The following is a 23,907-nucleotide window of genomic DNA, read 5'->3' on the forward strand; positions in this document are numbered from 1 at the left end:
CAGCCTGGGCCAGGCCTGAGAAGGGACAGGCTTTGACACTGAAAGAAGATTCGAGTTGTGATTATTACCTTGAACAGGACATATAAACTACTGAACACTGTGTGGAATACTAAGGTCACCAAAGACATTCTATTATCTGAGAGTGCTCCAAAAAAATCATGAGGCTGACCCTGGGACTGATGATGGGGAGCAGAGAAAGAAGAACCCAAGGGCATTGGGAGGGGTTAGAGGACAAAATTATTGTGTTTTTTTTTAAATGGTAAAATGATTGTTGTCTCTTTATCACAGGGACTAAAGAAAACACATTTTAACATAAGGAACAACATGAATTTATTGTTTTTACCAACTGAATACTATAGTAAAGATGGATTTCGTCTAATTAGAGTGATACAGAATTAACACAGCCAAGTTAACGTGAAGCATGACATGAATCAATGCTTATGGCAGTGGTAACTTTGAACCATGTCATTAAATAAAAGAACAGAAGGATGAAATCCTATATAAGCCCATTTAACTTAAACAATGATTCTGGAAGTTTAGAATTAAAGATCATGAGTAATTAAAAAGACTTCACTTAAATCACTTAGATTTAAATTTAAGAAAATTTATCATTTAATTGCATTCATGTACACCAACATTCTTAGAATTAGAACACAGTTTAATTTCTCTGCTTTGTAAGACTAAAATATATCTCGATCACTCAATAGTTAGAAAATAAAAGACTCCATTGGGCTTTGGTTTCCATATATATTTATTTTGTGTGGACAACAGTGACTTTTCACCATTTCCTTTCCAGTAATTCTATGATTCTGAAAATGATTTCATTCATTCATAGCAAAAAGCTTAGCAATCCTTTTAGTACTGTTAACATTTTCACATTTGTTTGGGGATATGTGCTGAGTCGCTCAGTCATGTCCGACTCTTTGCGACTCCATGGACTATAGCCAGCCAGGCTTCTCTGTCCATGGAATTCTCCAGGCAAGAATACTGGAGTGGGTTGCCATGCCCTCCTTCAGGGGATCTTCCCAACCCAGGGATCAAATCCAGGTCTCCTGCATTGCAGGCAGATTCTTTACTGTCTGAACCACCAGGGAAGCCCAAGAATACTGGAATGGGTAGCCTATCCCTTCTCCAGGGGAAATTTCCGACCCAGGAATTGAACTGGGGTCTCCTGCATTGCAGACAGATTCTTTATCAGCTGAGCTACCCAGGAAGCCTATAATAAGGTTTAAGAGGTGAATAATCATCTCCAATACTGTACATTTTATCACTGCTGTTAAAATACCATTGTTTGATTGGTAAATTATAAGTAATTTCTCCCCAGTGTCTCTCTGCTTCATAACCACCAAACATAGGAGGGTTTTAGTGCTAGATGAACAGTTTATTTTAAAAGAACATAATGCAGGAACAGCCAGATGGAAGATGCGTAGGCCCCGGTATGAGGAAAGGACACAGAGCTTCGGTGCCCTTGCCAGGCAGGCCACTCTCCCTGCATCTCTGTGGGTTCACCAATCTGGAAGCTCCAAAATTATTGGGTTTTGACCCCTACTTGCTCTACATAATCATTCCACAGACATGAGAATGGCGAAGCCCAAATCCAGGATAGTGTTTACATGAGGGACAAATGGAGCCACCGTGTTTGAAGTTTTATTTCCTTAGCTGGAAGATGAGTATACAGACATTTCTTATACTGTTTCCCATACATTCCATACATTTCCATATTCCTGATGTACTTCATCAATAGAGAAGGACATGACCCAAGGCCAGTTGGAAGTGCTATTTATATTCACAGGTTTGTCTCAGGGTCTACTTTCCAGAAATGTACACACAGAGACCTTGTATATCAAAAATGCAAGCAGTCACACCCAAGAGAAAAATAATGGTATAGGCTCTATCTTTCAAATATTGGTGGGAAATAATTTGAAACCTAGAATTCTACTTCCAGCCAAACATTTGAGTATGAGAATAAGTTAAATGCATTTTTCATGTATACGGTGTCTATGTCTGCATTTCCCATAAGTAGACCCTGAGACAAACCTGTGAATATAAATAGTTTACTTGAGAGGGAACCTTAGAGAGCAGTGTGTGGGGAAGTGAAACTTAGAAGGAAGGCAGCCAATTAAGAGGGATGATCTAGCAGGTGGGCACTAGGAGCAACTGGAGCTTATTCATGGAGGGAGTATGATGGGAGACTATGTAGAATGCACCTCAAATCCATCTCAAGTATGGGACAAGGAAGCTGGAGTATGCAGCCACCAAAACCCCAACCATTATTTAACAAAGATGCTTCTAGGGATAATAAATCTCTCACACTTCCAATTGGCTTTGAGTCACATCCAGCATGTGCCACGGGCGAGTAGAAAAACCCTGAAGTGGAGAGTCCTGGGTGATTGTAGAAAGCAGCCTACTGGATGTTGAGGTGAGACCTGGCTTTGAAGAAGCAGAATCAAAATACATAAGTCAAGGTCAGAATCTTTTTGACATTGTTTGCAATACTCTACCCACTGTTTGTGTAAAATTTTCAATAAACTGGAATTACACTTTCTTTCTCGAGCTGAGCACGTATTCAAGTTTCAGGAATCCCAGTCCCAGAGAATTGTCAGATGAGTTTTCTGCTGCCTATGGGCTTTCCAGGTAGCTCTGTGGTAAAGAATCCTCCTGCCAATGCAGGAGATGCTGAAGACGTGGGTTCGATCCCTGGGTTGGGAAGATCCCCTGGAGAAGGAAATGGCAACTCGCTCCAGTATTCTTGCCTGGAGAATCCCATGGACAGAGGAGACTGGCAGGCTACACAGTCCGTGGGGTTGCAAAAGAGTTGGAAACCACTTAAAGACTAAATGACAACAACAACAAAGGAATGTTTACATTATAGACCTTAAAATCTTCTTCCAGGGAAAAAGAGAGCAAGACCTCTGTGGTCTGTCCTGATTGAAAATGTCCTGAGTGAGTAGGCACGGGTCTCTCTCTGGGATTTTATGAAGATCTTAGGCTGAAGGTATCCACAACTCAGTTCTTGTCATCCAGTCTAGAGGGCCTCAAGGTAGGTATAACATGTCATGTCCTGCCCGAGTGGTTCCTCAGCATGCAGAGGTCAGAGAAGCTCCCCTAGTTTCCCATAGCACTTGGAACTTTATTTATAGCCCTGTTATTAAACTCTGTGTTAAATAAAGAGTGAGTGTGTGAGATACCCCTACTCGGTTATGGTCACTGCACCCCCAATCCGTATACTGTCTCCATGGTGTTGTTATCAAAAGTGGGGTCCTACTGCTCACTGCTCTGAAGGCAATAAAGAGGCAAGGTTGGTGGAAAGGAGTTTGTTTTATTTCCGAGGCTGGCAACAGAGAGGGGTGGGGCACTCCTGTCCACAGGCTGACTCCCCACCACTGATAATCAGTAGGCAAGAGTTTCAGGGATGTATAAGCAGACAGATGGGGCTACATGCAGAAACAGCACAGTCAGCTCTAACAGTAATCTTGAAATCCGTCATGCGGTGGTCTGATTAGCTTCAACTTTATTGTCAGTTCCAGGGTTAGTTTATTCCCATATCTTTGAGACCAGTTCTCAGAATTGTGGCAGCTTATGTCATAGCAGCAGTTTTGTCATCGTGTACTTAACTTCTTCCACCTGGTTGGGGTTTCAGTCTATCTACAAGACAGCTCAAAGGATATGGCTCAGAATATTATCTATAATCCTTGAGGAGGAAATAAAGGTCCTTGGCTTTTGACTAAATTAATATTATTTTGTCTTTTTAGACTGTTTTCCTTTGCTTTTACATTTTCTGACTTCTCTGATTAAGTTTATTCTTTGACTAAAGTTTTTCTAAAGACAAAAGGTAGGTGGAAGACATGGAGTCGGGGGAAAGGACTATAGGGTCCTGCTCCATTTCAGTGTGTATACACCTCTCTCTAGAGATTCTCAGAAATGCTGTTTTGGGTGGCGAACAGCTTTTAAGGAAATGAGTTCGATGAGCAGATGGTCAGTGACATTTGGGGTATTGTTACCAACTAGACTCCATTTCAGCCTAGGACAGCCACAGGTGGCAACAGATGGCCTTCCAGAGCATGTGATGGGAATCCAGGAATGAATCTTTGTCATCATTCAGATGTGGCTTGGATAACTGGATCCACTCCTGCTCAGCCAAGTGTGTGTTGTCTTCCCTCAGCTATTGGAGGTTCTCTGAGCTGTCACCGTCCACAGACCAGGGAGAGCTTGGGGCTGGTTCACCCTCCCACTCTAACTCCCCCAGGGGGACTCGTGGCAAAAAGAAGTGCCCACTCTGGATGGAGAGAGCCCAGGTTTGGGGAAAGAGACATAATGGGAAGGGGATGTTAAACATCTTCAATAGAAAGTTAAGATCTACAGGACAACAATCAAGAGAAAACTTTGGGAGTCTTGGAGGACTTTTCACATCTGCTTTCCATTTGGGATCAGCAAGAGTAAACAAACAAGCCAATGCACACTCATAAACAAACAGGCAAGTTGGATGTTTGCTCCTGACTGTAAACTGAGGCAATACTAGGGTGCACTTTAAGTATTTTTCACACTTAGGAATATTACTGTGGCTGCCTGATGTCCAATGTCACAAAACTAGTGTTTCATATAATTTGAATTTTTTTTACTTGTGGATAATTCTGGAATAGCCTGGTCCACAGGAGATTTTACACTTGAAGATCATGAGATCACCAAGCACTGTTGCAACTCAAGCAAGTGGAGACAAATTTGCTGTCACCTTGTTGGTATGAGGCAGCACACAAGTCTGCACCTCCTCTATCTCCTCACACAGGAAAAATTAGCATCTTTAGTGGTGCCAAATAGGATGTTGTGCCATCCTATTTCAGACCCGAGTTTGCATTTGTGTTTGCTTGAGTATTCTTTTATATCCCCCCTTTCACATTTCAAAATATTCTTTAAGTGGCTTTTAGGATATTTCAAGTATATTCCTAGGCACTATTTCTTTTAAATTGCTTTTCTGAATTGAGTAATTAACAGTATTATCTATTTTAATTGATTATTTACTGAATTATATGAAAGTGTGTATGGAATATATATTAATTTTGTACTCAGCCATACAAATGAATTCAGATATAACCTGTAATGGTTAGTTTTCCCTCTTTCAATTGGTTAATGTCTTAGCTACTTTTCCCCCTTATTCTCATGTATGGAGATGTGTACCATCCTATTTGGAAAGCATCCAACACCTCATTTGTCTTTTGGTTTATATACTGATAAACTTCTTTTGGTCTTTTAATATACCAGAGTAAGAGATTTTGTATCATTTGACCCTCTTCACATTGACTGGTCATGGTACATTACTCCTTGAATTACTTGAGTTACTTGAGTTACTCCTTGAGTTACTCTGAACTATGTTGACTAATATTTGGTGTGGTGAAAAGCAACCACACCTACAACCAGTGGTGCGATACTTCTCCAGCTGAGAAAAGCAGTAAGAAAATGTGTTCAAAGAACTGCACCCAAGTGGTGTCCCAGTCCGAAGGTGGGCAAAGGATACAGTAGGGCAGAGGGGCTCGCTAGCTAGCTAGCTAAGTTGCTTCAGTTGTGTCCGACTCTTCGCAACCCTATGAACTGTAGCATGCCAGGCTCCTCAGTCCATAGGATTCTCCAGGCAAGAATATTGGAGTGAGTGGATAAGTTGGGTCGAAAAGGAAACACTGTTCAACTCCAAGAAGAGGAACTGTGTTCATCTTCACGTGCTGTGGGCCCTACAGCACAAAGTCTAGGTTGCTGTTGTTGTCCAGTCGCCCAGTCATGTCCAACTCTTTGCGACCCCATGGACTGTAGCCTGCCAAGCTCTTCTGTCCATGGAATTCTCCAGGCAAGAATACTGGAATGGGTTGCCATTTCCTTCTCCAGGAGATCTTCCCAACCCACGGATCAAACCTGTGTCTCCCACATTGCAGGCAGATTTTTTACCTCCTGAGCCACCAAACATGGTCCACTGGATGAGGGAATAACAAACCACCCCAGTATACTTGCCAGGAGAACCCCATGAACTTTACAAAAAAAAAGTCTAGGGCTTCTCCCCTGATTCCCATTCCTAGCCAGGTGCCTGCCTTGGAAAACTCAGCCTGCCCCTTCGATTATGGCCCTGCATCTTCAAGGGCACGTTCAGTTCAGTTCAGTCGCTCAGTCATGTCTAACTTTTTGCGACCCCATGAACCGCAGCATGCCAGGCCTCCCTGTCCATCACCAACTCCTGGAGTCCACCCAAACCCATGTCCATTGAGTCAGTGATGCCATCCAACCATCTCATCCTATGTTGTCCCCTTCTCCTCCTGCCTTCAATCTTTCCCAGCATCAGGGTCTTTTCAAATCAGGTCAGCTCTTCACATCAGGTGGACAAAGTATTGGAGTTTCAGCTTCAACATCAGTCCTTCCAGTGAACACCAGGGCTGATCTCCATTAGGATGGACTGGTTGGATCTCCTTGCAGTCCAAGGGACTCTCAAGAGTCTTCTCCAAAACCTCAGTTTAAAAGCATCAATTCTTTGGCGCTCAGCTTTCTTCACAGTCCAACTCTCACATCCATACATGACCACTGGAAAAACCATAGCCTTGACTAGACGGACCTTTGTTGGCAAAGTAATGTCTCTGCTTTTGAATATGCTATCTAGGTTGGTCATAACTTTCCTTCCAAGGAGTAAGCGTCTTTTAATTTCATGGCTGCAATCACCATCTGCAGTGATTTTGGAGCCCAGAAAAATAAAGTCACCCACTGTTTCCACTGTCTCCCCATCATTTGCCATGAATTGATGGGACCGGATGCCATGATTTTAGTTACCTGAATGTTGAGCTTTAAGCCAACTTTTTCACTCTCCTCTTTCACTTTCATCAAGAGGCTCTTTTAGTTCCTCTTCATTTTCTGCCATAAGGGTGGTGACATCTGCATATCTGAGGTTATTGATATTTCTCCAGGCAATCTTGATTCCAGCTTGTGCTTCTTCCAGCCCAGCGTTTCTCATGATGTACTCTGTATATAGGTTAAATAAGCAGGGTGACAATATACAGACTTGACATACTCCTTTTCCTATTTGGAACCAGTCTGTTGTTCCGTGTCCAGTTCTAACTGTTGCTTCCTGACCTGCATAGGGTTTCTCAGAAGGCAGGTCAAGTGGTCTGGTATTCTCATCTCTTTCAGAATTTTCCACAGTTTATTCCACAGACAATCACGATGGTGTGATCACTCACACTCACCTAGAGCCAGACATCCTGGAATGTGAAGTCAAGTGGGCCTTAGGAAGCATCTCTACAAACAAAACTAGTGGAGGTGATGGAATTCCAGTTGAGCTATTTCAAATCCTGAAAGATGATGCTGTGAAACTGCTGCACTCAATATGTCAGCAAATTTGGAAAACTCAGCAGTGGCCACAGGACTGGAAAAGGTCAGTTTTCATTCCAATCCCAAAGAAAGGCAATGCCAAAGAATGCTCAAACTACCGCACAATTGCACTCATCTCACACGCTTGTAAAGTAATGCTCAAAATTCTCCAAGCCAGGCTTCAGCAATATGTGAACCGTGAACTTCCAGATGTTCAAGCTGGTTTAAGAAAAGGCAGAGGAACCAGAGATCAAATTGCCACATCCACTGGATCACAGAAAAAGCAAGAGAGTTCCAGAAAAACATCTATTTCTGCTTTATTGAGTATGCCAAAGCCTTTGACTGTATGGATCACAATAAACTGTGGAAAGGGCACGTTAGCCAAGCCCATTTCCCCTTCGCGGGGCGGAGCCCTGATCATCTCCAAACCTAGGGCGGCTCGCCCTCACCATCACTGTTGCACCTGCGCACTTCAGATCACCTGTCTCGTGGGCTGAGCCCACACTGCTTAAGACTCCTGCATTCTTCGTCAGGAACCTCGGCCCCGCCCCTCAGATTTGGACCCCGCCTCCTCGGGTGGGCGTTAGCCCAAACTCCTTCCCCTATTCCCGCCCCGCCCAACTCAGCCCGAGCGTCACTCCTGCGCACTAGCAACCACCAGGTCGTGTAGGCGGAGCCCAGCCCGCCAGCTACCGCCCATGGCCCCGCCCACCTGGGACCGGGCCCACCTCCGCATACACGCACTTCCCGCCACGCCTCTTCGCCGCCCATTGCCGAGTCCAGTGGAGCTCGGAGAAGCAAGTAGGACGCGATGGACGGCCGAGTGCAGCTGATCAAGGCCCTCCTGGCCCTGCCCATTCGGCCCCAGACGCGTCGGTGGAGGAACCCGATCCCCTTCCCCGAGACGTTTGACGGCGACACCGACCGGCTCCCGGAGTTTATCGTGCAGACGGGCGCCTACATGCTAGTGGACGAGAACCTGTTCACCAACGATGCCCTGAAGGTGACGTTCCTCATCACCCGCATGACCGGGCCAGCCCTGCAGTGGGTGATCCCCTACATCAGGAAGCAGAGCCCCCTCCTCAACGATTACCGGGGCTTCCTGGCCGAGATGAAGCGGGTGTTTGGATGGGTGGAAGACGAGGACTTCTAGGCCGGGAGCGCCTCGGGTCTGGGGGCGGGTGCTCGGGGGAGGGTCCGCCGCGCCAGTCGCCGCCTCCCAGATCGCCACAGGCGTCCTCCCGCCGTGTCCCCCCTCACCTTCGGGTGGCCGCGATCTCCCCCGTGCTCGTGTCCCCTCCCGCGTAGTGCTTGCCTTTGTTCCAGGAATAGCGCTCCAGGTTCCCGCTGCTGCCGCCGCCCTCGGGCCACTCAGGCCTCTCCCCTGCACACTTGGACTCGGTCCTGCTCTCCAACTGCAAGCCGGGCTCCTGTTACCCACTGGGCAGACCACCCACACCCAGCCGCTGCCAACCGCCCGCCCCCTGCCAGACTCCCAGGCCCGCCTCCGGGTGGCCAGAGACCTGCGCTGCGGCGGCCATCACCGTGCACCGCATTCCACCCACAGCCTGCAGCCTTCGGGGATCTGGACTCACCCGGGAGGTGTCTGAGCTGGCCACAGCCTCTGGACAAACAAGGATTCCAACAGCTCGCACCATCCTGGAGGGGCCGGCCATCCTTTCACCTGCGATGGGACCCAGGTCTTCCCTACCCTAGAGACATCTTCTGTTCCTGCTGGGTGTGACCGCCAGGTCCCAGGGCTGCCTGGCAGCCAAATCGAGTCACTCATTGTCTCCTGTGGACCTGTTGGTTTCACCCAGAATCCAGTTCTCTTCTGAATGTGCAGCTGTCTCTCTGATGTGTGCCTTTTGTTCAGCACAGTAACCCCTGCACTCTGCCCAGCTCTTCTACACTACCTGGACAAACGTTTTTTCCTTATTTTCAATAAATGTCAGATGCTGTTCAAAAATAAATCGAGTCTCAATGAATATGGCACTGCGACCTCCCCAGTCCAGTAAGTGGGGTCCATGTTTGCTCAGAAGGTATGTCCTCTGCCATTCTGTGGCTGATGTGGTGTCTTGTATTGTCCAGTGAAAAAGATAGCCCTGTGGTGGTCCTGGTGATGGAGACCCCACTGGTGATCATTCAGTCCCAGATGCTGACTCTTCCAAACCTGTCAGTTCCATGCCCCTTCCTTGGGAAATGGATCTGGATTCGATTTTGGCCAAGGACATATCAGGAAGAAATCAGCTAGGAGACTTTGGGGAAATACTTTCTCTTTTCCAAAAAGCTGCTTTTGAAAACATAATAGCTAATTTTTACAAATCATGAATCCCACACATTTGTTGGTGAACATCCGTCAAAGTTTTATTTAATCTATTAACTGAGGAAGCCAGCAGAATGAGAGCTGGTTCAGAAAAAGCATTTACATTCATGGAGCTTTGATTGTTATGTGGAGGAGAAGAGAGTGCAGAACTGCTCTTGTTAAATCTAGGTGGAAACCGGGTTGAGATCATGCAGGAAAATAAAATTATATTTTTCTCCAATGGAAAGAAAAGCAAAAAACGTTACTCTTTACTGTTTCTCTTTATGCTAACCTATTAAATCATGAGTACTGAAAAAAGCCTCTACTACTTCATCTATGGCTGGGCAACTTAAATTTCCTAACAGTCAATGATTGCAGATGGGCTTATAGGGCAACACTCATGTGATGTTAAAAGGCAATAGAATCATCTCTCCCTGATTTTTATTTTGAGTTATTTTTCCAGAATACATGAAAGAGGTAAGGAAAAGACTGAGCTTAGTTCATGCATGGGTTGGCTTAATATGTGGTAGAAAGCAAAAATGGGCCATGATTTCAGGACAAAAAAGACTAAAGAGCACAGGCCAATCCTTTGACTTCTCTTCCTTCTGCGTCTAAGTCATCTGACTTTCGACTTTGTCTTAAATTGCTGTTTAATCACCCTTCACCTTTTGTTGTCTTTCTGCAGTTCATCAATAGCCTTGTGTAACGATCATCTATTTTCACAGTCTTTATATTAATAATTACCACTTATTCTGAACCACTCAAACTCCGGAGATATTGCACCTTCCAGGAAATCTATTTCCATTAGTGTCCAATATCAGTTTACCACTAGCGAAATTTTTGACCATTGCACCATGACCACATCACAAGGGTTATCAGCACATCACTTACCACCAGTGATACAGTCCCCATTTCTAGCCAGCTCGCAGGTACTTGTGCTCCAAAAATCTATTTCATAATCTGCTTCTTAAGACTGCTTCTAGAATTAAATATTGGATAGGCCAAAAAGTTTGAGTTTCCCTAAGATTGGTTACAGAAAAACCCAAATGAACTTTTTGGCCAACTAAATATTATACTTGCAAGTTCCCCCAGAAACATCTCAAAAGCACTTGTAAGAGAATGAAGGTTTGCAGAAAGGGAGAATTTGAAGAGCTATATAGTTCCAAGGGCTTCCCCAGTGACACAGTGGTAAAGAATCGCCAGCAATGCAGGAGACACAAATGTGATCCCTGGGTCAGGAAGATCCCCTGGAGGAGGGCATGGAAATCCACTCTAGTATTCTTGCCTGGAAAATCTCATGCACAGAGGAGCCTGGCAGGCTACAGTCCATGGGGTCGCAAAGAGTGGGACACGACTGAACGTGCACAGTTGAAATAGAGGGCTCAGCTTATCCTACAGGGATATCTAAAGCTAGGATGGCCATTCAGAAAATTTATTTATGGAGAAGATGAGGCCAGGTCTTTGTGCCTCCACACCGACCAGTCATTGGATGTGGTCTTACCTGGAGGAAGTAGTGTACCCCTGGGCAAGGCAGCTCCCTTCAACCCATAGCAATTCCTAGAGGGTGATTCAGCTATGACTCTCAGCAGCCTATATTCCTAGCATCTGGGGGCATGTGAGTGCCTCAATCATAAAAGTGGGATCTGGGCAGTGCATTACATCATCCACTTCACTCATCAAGAAAGGAATGGGATCAGTATGATGGAACATAATTCAGCACTTAAAAAGAATAAGATACATTTATGCCAGCTGCTTTGGAGAGATTGTTGCAAGGTTTCTAGATAAAATGTGTAGAAAATTGCCTAATGTAACCCCCTTTTTTGTTAAATATACATTAGGCTTACATATGAATACACACATACACACATGTTATGTAGACATGAAGAACTAGGTGGTTAGTATGGATCACAAGAAATGGGAAAGGGTTGATGCCATAGATGGAGTAGGGACTTTTGTGGAGGACAAAAGGAAAGGAAAAAAGCTGCACTAAAATGGGAAATGGATCTGGATCAGATTTTGGCCAAGGCGATGTCAGGAAGGAATCATCTAGGAGGCTTTGGGAGGGGTTAATATGTATCCCTGAAAACTGGAAAATCATTAGAAACTTGTGAGAGTGATATAATCTTAATCGGGGTCCTGACAAGAAATAGATGCTACACACAAATGTAGCAGTGAGGGAAAATTAATGAAGAAACTGTGTAAAAGGGTTTCAGTGTGGTTAAAAGAAATTGTAATACATTGGATAAATTTTGTACAGATACTCACTCCTCGCTACACCCCCCCCCCACAACCTTTGGGATGGAGTATACACACCTGTTCCTCTGAATTTAGGCTTGGCCAGGCACTTGCTTTCATCAGTGAGATATGAGCAGACATGAGGTGCCCAGAGGATTTCAATATGCTTGTGTGGTTTTGCTAGTCTTCTTGCACTCCTATGATTGTCTTGAGAAGAGCTTGCCCCAGGTAACTGCTGATTCCAGTGTTTGAGCTACATAGTAATTCACATGGAGCAGATCTGAACACAGTTTGCATCCTAGAGCCAAGCCCATCCTAACTGCATTCTGAAGTAGAATAGCCCCAAATAGGCCATAGCACATGAGCAAGGAGAACAGGTGACTGTCCTAAGTTTTGGGGAGATATCTTATACAGCATTATTGTAGCAATAGCTAACTATTACTGACACCAACAAGGGATTTTTAAATACCCTGAGGCTAGCAATAGTGGGGAGCTGTTACCTCACCCAAAGCATGAAGGGGTAGTGTTAGTCACTTAGTTGTGTCCGACTTTTTGTGACCCCATGGACGGTAGCAAGCTCACCAGGCTCTTCTGTCCGTGGAATTCTTCAGGCAAGAATACTGGAGTGGGTTGCCATTTCCTTCTCCAGGGGATCTTTCTGACCCAGGGATGGAACCCGGGTCTCCTGCATTGCAGGCAGATTCTTTACTATCTGAGCCACCAGGGAAGAAGGGGTAGTAAGGGCAGGGAATGGTTACTGGAGCACAGTAACCTGGACAGAATTTGTGGCCTTTGGTAGAAGAACTCAGCCACAACCATCTTTTAGTCTGGTAGAGATGGAGCCTTCCCAGTGGCCAAACTCAACAAGAATCCAGAAGGCAAGGGAAACATTAATGTAGTCCATAACGGTCAGCTTCCTGGGCACAGAGTAGGGTGGAGGAGAGCGGTTATAAAAGGACAAATGGAAGATATTGAGAAGATATATGAACAATCCATTCCAAGTGAGGAATATGCAAAGAGATGCACAATCATATTAGTAATCAGAGAGATTTTAAACAGAACAACATGGGACCCCATTTCAAAACTATTATGTTGGTAATAGTAAAAATAATGACAATATCAAGTGTTGAAGTGACATGGGGAAATGAGAATTCTCATATACTTCTTTTTTAAAAATTTTATTTGGCTGTTCTGGATTGCTGAGTGTGGGCTTCTCGTTGTGGTGGCTTCTCTTGTTGCAGAACATGGGCCCTAGAGTGTGCTGGCTTGGTAGCTGTGGCACATGCGCATAGTTGACCTTCAGTATGTGGGATCTTCCCAGGGCAGGGGTAGAACCCATGTCCCCTGCATTGGCAGGCAGATTCTTAACCACTGGACCACCAGGAAAGTCCTCATATATTGCTTTTGACAGTACAACAAAATTGGAGATGAATGTGGCAATGCCTTATAAAATTTGACATACATGCCCTACAAACAAGCAATTCCGATAAAGATGTTGCCTGTAGCATTAAAAAAAAGTGTGTTTTGACTAGGAACTCTCTTAAGCTGTATAGCACCATTGTCTACATTAATAAAAGGTGCCCCCTTGTGGTGAAAGCAATCTTATGTGTGCACAGTGCGGCAACCAGATGGTATTTTCCTGCTTAAAAAAAGCAACTCATAGTTAAGTTCCATTGTTTGACTTGGTGAAATGGCTTGGGGCTGGAATGCAGCCTCAGTTACTAGCTTGGTAAGGGGCACTTCAGAAGTGAACAACCTTCTGGACCATAAGCAGGATCCCTGTTTGTACTCCCTGAAAATTGGAAACATTAAGTATCATTATGGAAAATGCATACATACATGTATATATAGATATTTCTTTTTGTCCTCTTTATATATAGTCACTTTAAATTTCAGAAAAGTTTCAAGAATAATTCAGGAAACTCCTATGTTCTTTATTGCATTAGCTTTTTCTCTTTCCCTATCTACCCTTAGCTATATATATATATAAAATATGTATTTTCCAAATCATATGCATCATAATATATATAATACATCATATAATCATATGAATCATTTATATATAATCATATATGTACATATACACATATATCACTATATATATGAATTTTGTAATTATTTGACAGTAAGTTCATTAAAAACAATAATGTATATCTAGAAAAAACTACAACTAAGATAATATTTAAAGGTTAAATACCAAATGCTTTCTTCTGAGGTCACAAACTGGACAGAATTATCTAGTAGCACCATTTTTGTCCACAATGTCTTGGAGGTCTTAGCACAACTAGTCAATAAAAGGAAATAAAGGATATTGAGATAAGTGAAATAAAGCCCACTATTTGAAGGTCTGACAGTATATAGAAAATTCCAGTAAATCTACAAATAATTAGAAATAATAAATTTAATGATTTTGCTGAATCCATGAATAATGTATACAAATTTAAAAAAGACAATGACAAGTATTGGTGACAATGTGGAGAAATTAGAGTCCTCATATATTGCTAGTAAATGGTGCAGCTACTGTGAAAAACAGTCTGGCAGTTCCTCAAAAAGTTAGGCATAGAGTTAATAATACCATACGACACAACAAGCAATTTCACTCCTAGGCATGTACTCAAGAGCACTGAAAATATACATCCCCACAAAAGCTTGTACATGAGTGCTTATAGCAGCACTATTCATAATTACCCGAAAATGCAGACAACTCAAAAGTCCAGGAAGTGATGAATGAATAACCAAATATGGTATATCCATGTATTGGAATATTATTCAACCATAAAGAGGAATGAAGGACTGATACATTTGATGAACCTAGAAAACATAGCACTTAAGTGAGAGAAACCAGCACAAAAGACACATATTGTGTGATTCTATTTATATGAAATATCCAGAACAGGCAAATATATAGATGCAGGGAGTTGATTAGTGATTTTTGCAGCTTGGGGGAGGGGATAACGGGGAGGCACAGGGTTTCTTTTTGGGGTAATGGAAATGTTTTAAAATTCAGTTCAGTTCAGTTGCTCAGTCATGTCTGACTCTTTGCGACCCCATGGACTGCAGCACACCAGGCTTCCCTGTCCATCACCAACTCCTGGAGCTTGCTCAAACTCAGGTCTATCAAGTCGGTGATGCCATTCAACCATCTCATCCTATCATCCCCTTCTCCTCCTGCCTTCACTCTTTCCCAGCATCAGGGTCTTTTCCAGTGAGTCAGTTCTTCACATCAGGTGGACAAAGGATTGGAGCTTCAGCTTCAGCATCAGTCCTTCCAAAGAATATTTAGGACTGATTTCCTTTAGGATGGACTGGTCTAATTTCCTTACAGTCCAAGGGACTCTCAAGAGTCTTCTCCAACACTACAGTTCAAAAGCATCAATTCTTTGACACTCAGCTTTCTTTATAGTCCAACTCTCACATCCATACGTGACTCCTGGAAAAACCATAGCTTTAACTAGATGGACATTTGTCAGCAAAGTAATGTCTCTGCTTTTTAATATGCTGTCTAGGTTGGTCATAGCTTTTCTTTCAAGGAGCAAGCGTCTTTTAATTTCATGGCTGCAGTCACCATCTGCAGTGATTTTGGAGCCCAAGAAAAGAAAGTCTGTCACAGTTTCCCCATCTATTTGCCATGAAGTGATGGGACCAGATGCCATGATCTTAGTTTTTTGAATGTTGAATTTTCAGCAGATTTTTCACTCTCCTCTTTCACTTTCATCAAGAGGCTCTTTAGTTCCTCTTCACTTTCTGCCATAAGGGTGGTGTCATCTGTATATCTGAGTTTATTGGTATTTCTCCTGTCAATCTTGATTCCAGCTTGTGCTTCCTCCAGCTCAGCATTTCTTATGATGTACTCTGCATATAAGTTAAATAAGCAGGGTAACAATACTCCTTGACATACTCCTTTCCCAATTTTGAACCAGTCTGTTGTTCTATGTCCAGTCCTAACTGTTGCTTCTTGACCTGCATACAGATCTCTCAGGAGGCAAGTAAGGTGGTCTGGTATTCCCACCTGTTTAAGAATTTTCCACAGTTTGTTGTGATCCACACAGTCAAAGTCTTTGGTGTAGTCAATAAAGCAGAAGTAGATGTATTTCTGGAACTCTCTTGCTTTTTCTATGATCCAACGGATGTTGGCAATTTGATCTCTGGTTCTTCTTCTTTTTCTAAACCAGCTTGAACTTCTGGAAGTTCTCAGTTCACAAACTATTGAAGCCTGGCTTGGAGAATTTTGAGCATTACATTGCTAGTGTGTAAGAAGAGTGAAATTGTGTGGTAGTTTGAAAATTCTTTGGCATTGCCTTTCTTTGGGATTGAAATGAAAACTGACCTTTTTCAGGCCTGTGGCCACTGCTGAGTTTTCCAAATTTTCTGGCATATTGAGTGCAGCACAGGTAGTGGTAATGGTTGTATAGAGGAGGGCATGACAACCCACTCCAGTGTTCTTGACTGGAGAATCCCCATGCACAGAGGAGCCTGGGGGGCTACAGTCCATGGGGTCACAAAAAAAGTCAGACACAACAGAAGGGACTTAGCATGCATGCACACAATTGTTGTACAACTCTGTGAATATATTAAAAACTACTGACTTGTACAGTTCTTTTAAAGAGTGATATTGTAGTGTGTGGACTATATCTCAACAAAGCTATTGTAAAAAGCTAATTGTATTCCTATTTCCTAAAAATAAACTAGTGGGAATAGTATTTAACAAAAATAATACCATTTATTATAGTTTATAAATTACCAAATACCCAGGAATAAAATATTTGCAATATTTCAACACTGGAAAATCCAAAATATTACTGAAGTAAATTGAGTAGCAAAATAAATGGAAGGCTATAATATGTTAATGAATTCAAAGACTCAAAATTGTTACATTATATATTCTTCCTAAATTTATTTTTAGATTCAGTGTGATTCCAGTCAAAATTAAGCAGGCTTTAGAAAAAAATACAGGAGGATACCTTCCTGATATTCGGTTATTCTTAAACAAGATACAAAAGTTAACCATAAAAAATTGATAAGTGACTCTAAAATGTATATGAAAAGGCAAAGAATCTAGAATAGCCAAGTCACTATTGAAGAAATACAAAGCTGGATGACTTACACTACAGGACACCAAGGCTTATTGTAAAAAAAAAAAAAAAAAAGCACATGGTATTTGTGCACGGAGGCAATGGCACCCCACTCCAGTACTCTTGCCTGGAAAATCCCATGGACAGAGGAGCCTGGAAGGCTGCGGTCCATGGGGTCGCTGAGGGTCGGACACGACTGAGCGACTTCACTTTCACTTTTCACTTTCATGCATTGGAGAAGGAAATGGCAACCCACTCCAGTGTTCTTGCCTGGAGAATCCCAGGGACAGGGGAGCCTGGTGGGCTGCCGTCTATGGGGTCACACAGAGTCGGACACGACTGAAGTGACGCAGCAGCAGCAGCAGCAGACAAATAGACAAATGGAATACAATAAAAAATCCAGAAAAAATTTTACACTTATATAGTCACCTGATTTATGACAAATACACTGTCTCAGTTCAGTAGGGGAAAGAATGGTCTTTTCAATAAATATTTTTGGGTCAATCAGATATCCATATTGAAAAAAATTAACATTATCCCTTACCTCCCAGCAAACATAAAAATTAATTCAGTATAGATTATAGACTTAAATTTGAAAGCTAAAACAACCTTTCTGAATGTTGGAAATATTCTATACATTGATCTGGGTGGTAGTTACATTGATATATACATATGTAAAAATTCATCTACCCTATGCTTAAGATTTTTGTGCTCTACTGGATGTAATCTATTTCTCATGTTTTTAAATATAAGAAAAGAAAAAGAAAGGATTGCATATTTAGATAAATAATAGAGAAGTTGCAGAACATCAAATACAAAGAAAAGCTCTTAAAACAACCAAAGAAGAAACACAAAATTAAGCTGACAGCTAATTTATTAACAGTAAAAATAGAAGCTAAAAGACCATGGAATAATATTGTTTTCAACACTATGATTCAAATTTATCACATTTTAATATTTCTAATATAAGGGTGTTTCCTACAACTAATTTTAGTCTTATAAATTGTTGTTGACCAAGTGGCCATTGTGACATAGTATCATTGCCTGCTCCTGTGCAAAAAGAAAAAGTATTGCAGCAAATCTTTCAGAACTAATGCCCATAGATAAAGGAATGAGAGTTGAATAGTCGTAACTATTACATAACTAATGTTTGGGGCACATAGTACAATATTGTGAGGATAAACAAACACATGGGTGATTCTGTAAATGAAAGGGATTAACAAAAATAATTTTTTAAAAGAATGGGGAAAATACATTTTCAGAAATGAAAGGCATAGAATTTCCCCCTAATATATCATTGTTAAAAGAGTACATCTAAAGGATACTTTACAAGAGGAAAATGATACCAGTAAAAATGTCTGAGATGAAAGAAGAGATGATGTGGCTAAATCTAAACGAACTATAGCACAAATATTTAATTTTGAGTTTAAAAAATGAATGAAGCTTAAGTAATGACATGAAGAGTACTTACCCTGATCACAAGAAGAGGTGATTATTTGTAATTAAAAGGTCCAAGCTCTTTGCATTCTTTCATTAATTTCTTCTATTAGTTAAAAAGTTAAATTCTCTATTTCTATTCTTTTAGTGGTTGCTCTGAAAAGTTAACATCCATGTTTAATAATATAGAAAATTAACCGATACAAAGAAATTAGAACAATATAATTGACAAGAACTTAGACTCTGACAATGCCAACTACTAGTGAAGAAATGCGGAGAAGGCAATGGCACCCCACTCCAGTACTCTTGCTTGGAAAATCCCATGGACGGAGGAGCCTGGTGGGCTGCAGTCCATGGGGTCGCTAAGAGTCAGACATGACTGAGCAACTTCACTTTCACCTTTCACTTTCATGCATTGGAAGAGGAAATGGCAACCCACTCCGGTGTTCTTGCCTGGAGAATCCCGGGGATGGGGGGAGCCTGGTGGGCTGCCGTCTATGGGGTTGCACGGAGTCAGACATGACTGAAGCGACTTAGCAGCAGCAGCAGCAGCAGTGAGGAAATGGGAACACATATATTGAGGAGCATAAATTAAGAATTATTTTGGAAAACAACTTGGCAGTGCCTTTGGATTAGTTTCCCTGTAATCTGACTCTGGCCAAGGACTCATATAAAAGTAATATATGTCAAGAAGTGGTCCAAAAAATATATGGACAGGAAAAGTGGGGAAGTAAACTGTGGAGGGGGTGCAGGGAAGAGAGTCAAGCAATATTTTCTACCAACCAAAATCTCCCAGAGAATCCCTTTGGCATATCCATCAATAATTAGTTTAAATTACAAGATACTCACTCTTCAAGCTTACAAACAAAGGGGGTTCTGATAGCCTGTGGGCAGTCCTATGAGAAAGAGCCACAGATTCTGGCTATTGGGAACAAAAGCAGAGAGGAGCTGAGGTGCATGAAAATGGTAGCGCGTTCTAAAACAGCATTTAACAGCATCTGCTTTGATAGGCATTAGTTTCAATATTCAATAGCACGACACCTAGAGACTGCCCCTCCAGTCCCTCTTACAGTTGTTTGCAGTAAGTGCTCAGATATACCTGCTTAAAATATCTGGAGTATATTCTCCTGTTTGCAGATATCTGTTTATCTGTGCTGTTCTGAAGAAGTAGGCAGAAACATGGACCTTGTCTCAAGATGATGATGAAATAGAATCATGTGAATGATGCACATCTAATATTTTTGGTACCTATTAGGAGCTCAACACACATAAGTCTTCATCACTTTTAATATTAGATATTAACATGTTTTATTTTAGGCAGAGTGAACAATGCTGCCCTGATGTTATGGCTACTTACACAGCTAGTTCTTTGCTTCTCATCTTTATGGCCTTGATTATGTAAATTGTGTGGATATCAATTCATCAAATAATGGGTTCAAATGACCCCTGGTGGCCTGAGGTTCTGGGATTGCCCAGGAGCCTCCTACTCAAAGCACTCTAGTGATCTGATAAAACTGACCATTCAGGCAGAATATCCATTCAGCTCATTTGGGAGATAACCGGATGGTTGAGGAGAGAAAGACTTTGAATGCATCCAGAGTATGAGTGCCATTCAAATAATCAAAGTGCAGAAAAGAACTGAGAATGATGGTTATAGTCAAGATGTTATGCATCTTTGACTTTCAAGATAGGCTGTCTCTGCGTGATTCTATGAAGGGAGCACAAAGTAGAGTACTGGAGCCATTTGGAGGATTCTAGGCAATCCTCCATGTTGAAAGTAAATTTGAATGTTCATATCCTTTAACCATATATTCTCTAAACAACTGGTCCAGAACCACTTTAGACTAAATCCTCTGCTTAAGATTTCTTAGTGGGTATGATTGTGGGCTCCACATTTGTGGGTAGTTACATATGAAGTTTTATTTGATGTTCAGTCCTTTTGTTTTCTCTCAACATCTCATGGCAGGTATTCTTTTTATTTTATTCAATATTCTACTTGGCAAATTTGCTAGAGTTAGCAAATTAATTGAGTATACCCGTGTTTCTTCTTTTGGGAGGATGGGAACCCTTCATTGTTGTAGACCTCCGTGAACTCTGAAAAGGTCTCAATTCAACTTCACAATTGTCTTTATCTCTAGAATGTCATTTAACATCCAATACTTGAAAGTTGATTGATAAGCTTTCATATTATGAGTTAAATATTGCTCCTTATAAAGACCTAAAAATGATTTTTAAAATTCTAGCTGTATTATTTTCATACTTTCAGATGTCAACAATCTCCACCAACCTCATTGTTTGGGGATGAGAGTGGGATGTGAAAGTGGAAGCAAAAGTGTTCCAAATGTCTTGATTATGGTAAAATAGAAGAGAGCAGAGGCACAAAGCAAATATATTCTGAAAGCCTCATTTTTGTTGACAGAGGTGAAGCAGGACAAAAGAGAACACTTTATTGTGGCAAAGAGTACTTATCTCTAACATCATACACAAAAATAAACTCAAAATGGATTAAGATCTAAATGTAAGACCAGAAACTATAAAATTCTAAGAGAAAAACCTAAGCAGAACATTCTCTGACATAAATTACAACAAGATCCTCTATGACCCACATCCCAGAGTAATGGAAATAAAAACAAAAATAGACAAATGGGACCTAATTAAACTTAAAAGCTTTTTCACAACAAAGGAAACTATAAGTAAGGTGAAAAGGCAGCCTTCAGAATGGGAGAAAATAATAGCAAATGAAACAACTGAAAAAGAATTAATCTCCAAAATATACAAGCAGCTCATGTAGCTCATACCAGGAAAATGAACGACTCAATCAAAAAGTGGGCAAAAGAACTAAACAGACATTTCTCCAAAGAAAACATACAGATGGCTAATAAACACATGAAAAGATGCTCAACACCTTTCATTATTAGAGAAATGCAAATCAAAACCACAATGAGGTACCATTTCACATGGGTCAGAATGGCTGCCATTAAAAAAAATCTACAAACAATAAATGCTGGAGAGGGTGTAGAGAAAAGGGAACCCTCTTACACTGTTGGTGGGAATGCAAACTAGTACAGCCATTGTGGAGAATAGTGTGGAGATTCCCTAAAAAACTGGAAATAGAACTGCTATACTACCCAGCAATCCCACTGCTGGGCATACACACCAAAGAAACCAGAATTGAAAGAGACACGTGTACCCCAATGTTCACTGCAGCACTGTTTACAAAAGCCAGGACATGGAAGCAACCTGTCTGCTGTCTATCAGCAGACAAATGGATAAGGCAGTTGTGGTACATATACACAATGAAATATTACTCAGCTATAAAAAAGAACACATTTGAGTCAGTTCTAATGAGGTGGATGAAACTGGAGCCTATTATACAGAGTGAAGTAAGTCAGAAAGATAAACACCAATACAGTATATTAACGCATATATTTGGAATTTAGAAAGATGGTAATGTCAACCCTATATGCAAGACAGCAAAAGAGACACAGATGTAAAGAACAGACTTTTGGACTCTGTGGGAGAAGGTGAGGGTGGGATGATTTGAGAGAATAGCATTGAAACATGTATATTACCATATGTAAAATAGATGACCAGTGCAAGTTCGATGCATGAAGCAGGGCACTCAAAGCTGGTGCTCTGGGACAACCTAGAGGGATGGGATGGGGAGGGAGGTGGGAGGGGGGTTCAGGATCGGGGGACACATGTGCACCCATGGCTGACTCATGTCAATGTATGGCAAAAACCACCACAATATTGTAAAGTAATTAGCCTCTAATGAAAATAAATTACTTAATTAAAAAAAAACTTAAAAAAAGAGTACTTATCATTGGGATATTATATCTTGATTGAAAATTTAAAATTTAATAATGATAGGGGCAAACAGATATTGCCTCACACTACTAGTGAGAATGTAACTTGAAAATCTTGCTGAGGTGAGACTTTGATGGGTCAAAATAGTGTTATATGGACTTTGATCTATACGCTCATTTTAGGACTCTAGCCTAATGACCTTATAAAGAATGTGCTTGCTTCTAGTGAGTTTAAATATGCAATCCTCCACTCAGCTTGCACAACAGGTATGGCTGCTGTCTTTAGCTCAATGCCCAAATTCAGGCTAACTATATCCATAGGTCCAACAAGGTTCTGAAATTCTAAATGTCCCTCCTTTGATCATGTGACAGTATGCTTTCAGCTGCCATGAGACAGAGAAACAGCAGCAGCAGGGAGAGGGAAATAGGTTCTGGGGTCAGTAGGGCACTGGAGGCAGGGTCTTTGCTATCAGAAGGCTAGATGGCAGGCCATTGGAGTTGGGGTGGCATCCTTGAGGTTGGGGGGGTAGAAACTGAAAGAGAAAGTTGCTCAGCCATGTTTGACTCTTTGCGACCCCACGGACTACAAGGTCCATGGAATTCTCCAGGCCAGAATACTGGAGTCGGTAGCTGTTCCCTTCTCCAGAGGATCTTCCCAACCCAGGGATCAAACCCAGGTCTCCCACACTGCAGGCGGATTCTTTACTGGCTGAGCCACCAGGGAAGCCCAAGAATACTGGAGTGGGTAGCCTATCCCTTCTCCAGTGGATTTTCCTGACCCAGGAATCGAACTGGGGCCTCCTGCATTGCAGGTGGATTCTTTACCACCTGAGCTACCAAGGAGGGCAGAATGGATTTGGTGACTGTCTGTGGATAATCAATAAGAGGGAGGGCACGAAGAGCACTTGGGTTAAGTGAGGGATGATTGTGTGACCTGCAAGGGGACTAAAAGGAGCAGAATATACAGGGAAGATTAGGAGTTCTGGTCTGGGCTTGTGACTGCTGAATCCGGCCAGGCAGCCTCCTCTGGCCCATAACCTCCCTTGTCATGATGTCAGGGATTTCCTCCACATACAAACGTAAACACAAAGTCCAGATACTTTCCATCTGCGGTCTGTGATTAGCTGTTGTGGTGGGAAGGTAGAGAGAGGTCTTGATGGATCCCACTATGTATTAACTGGTATACTGCTTTTATTTCCTCCTCTTCAGGCATTCCACTTCACCATGCTACTAGTCTGACTTCATGATGGGCTTTCATTTTACTTTATTTTCATTTCATTTCATTGAGCATGTGTGTTTTGACTGATTTTGTCCTTTCCATACCCGGTGTCATTAGATGTGCTGCTTTTCATTATAGACTCATTACTGTTCAGAACTGCTTGACATAAACTGAAGTAGTCACACTACCACCGTGATGGAAGCCAAAGTATGTCAACACCTGTATAAGCAAGCAGGGCATCAGATGCCTGCAAAGGTTACTGGAGGAAAATGTAGCACCCAGGATTCCTGGTACTCTCTCATACTACTCTTTCGGTTCCCTCCAAGTTTCTGGTAGACAAATCAGGGACACTCACAAAGGGTCCATATGGAATCCCCTTCCCTACTTCATCTCTTCCCTAGGGCTGCCTTTGTGTACAGGGGTTAACTTAGGCCACTGGGGAATAATGAGGTGTTTCACCAGTACAGCCTATAAAGATTTCCCTGAGACCCAAGA

General features: G+C 42.1%; 1 protein-coding gene and 1 long non-coding RNA gene across 2 annotated transcripts; one reads left to right on the forward strand and one right to left on the reverse strand.

Annotated features, from left to right (window-relative positions):
• Positions 1 to 8,086: 8,086 nt before the first annotated feature.
• Positions 8,087 to 9,265, forward strand: LOC102267179 (retrotransposon Gag-like protein 8). The gene has a single exon (XM_005906637.3). It carries the CDS (start codon positions 8,147 to 8,149, stop codon positions 8,486 to 8,488), a length of 342 nt encoding a protein of 113 aa, XP_005906699.1. The 5' UTR covers positions 8,087 to 8,146; the 3' UTR covers positions 8,489 to 9,265.
• A 3,744-nt stretch (positions 9,266 to 13,009) lies between these two features.
• On the reverse strand, positions 13,010 to 18,765 carry LOC138986386 (uncharacterized). The gene is made up of 3 exons (XR_011463224.1): positions 18,419 to 18,765; positions 14,073 to 16,356; positions 13,010 to 13,667 (listed from the first exon to the last, which is right to left on the reverse strand). It is a non-coding gene; the product is annotated as an uncharacterized lncRNA (long non-coding RNA).
• Positions 18,766 to 23,907: the final 5,142 nt, after the last annotated feature.

The sequence above is a fragment of the Bos mutus genome, chromosome X (assembly GCF_027580195.1).
Source record: "Bos mutus isolate GX-2022 chromosome X, NWIPB_WYAK_1.1, whole genome shotgun sequence".
Lineage (NCBI taxonomy): Eukaryota > Metazoa > Chordata > Mammalia > Artiodactyla > Bovidae > Bos > Bos mutus.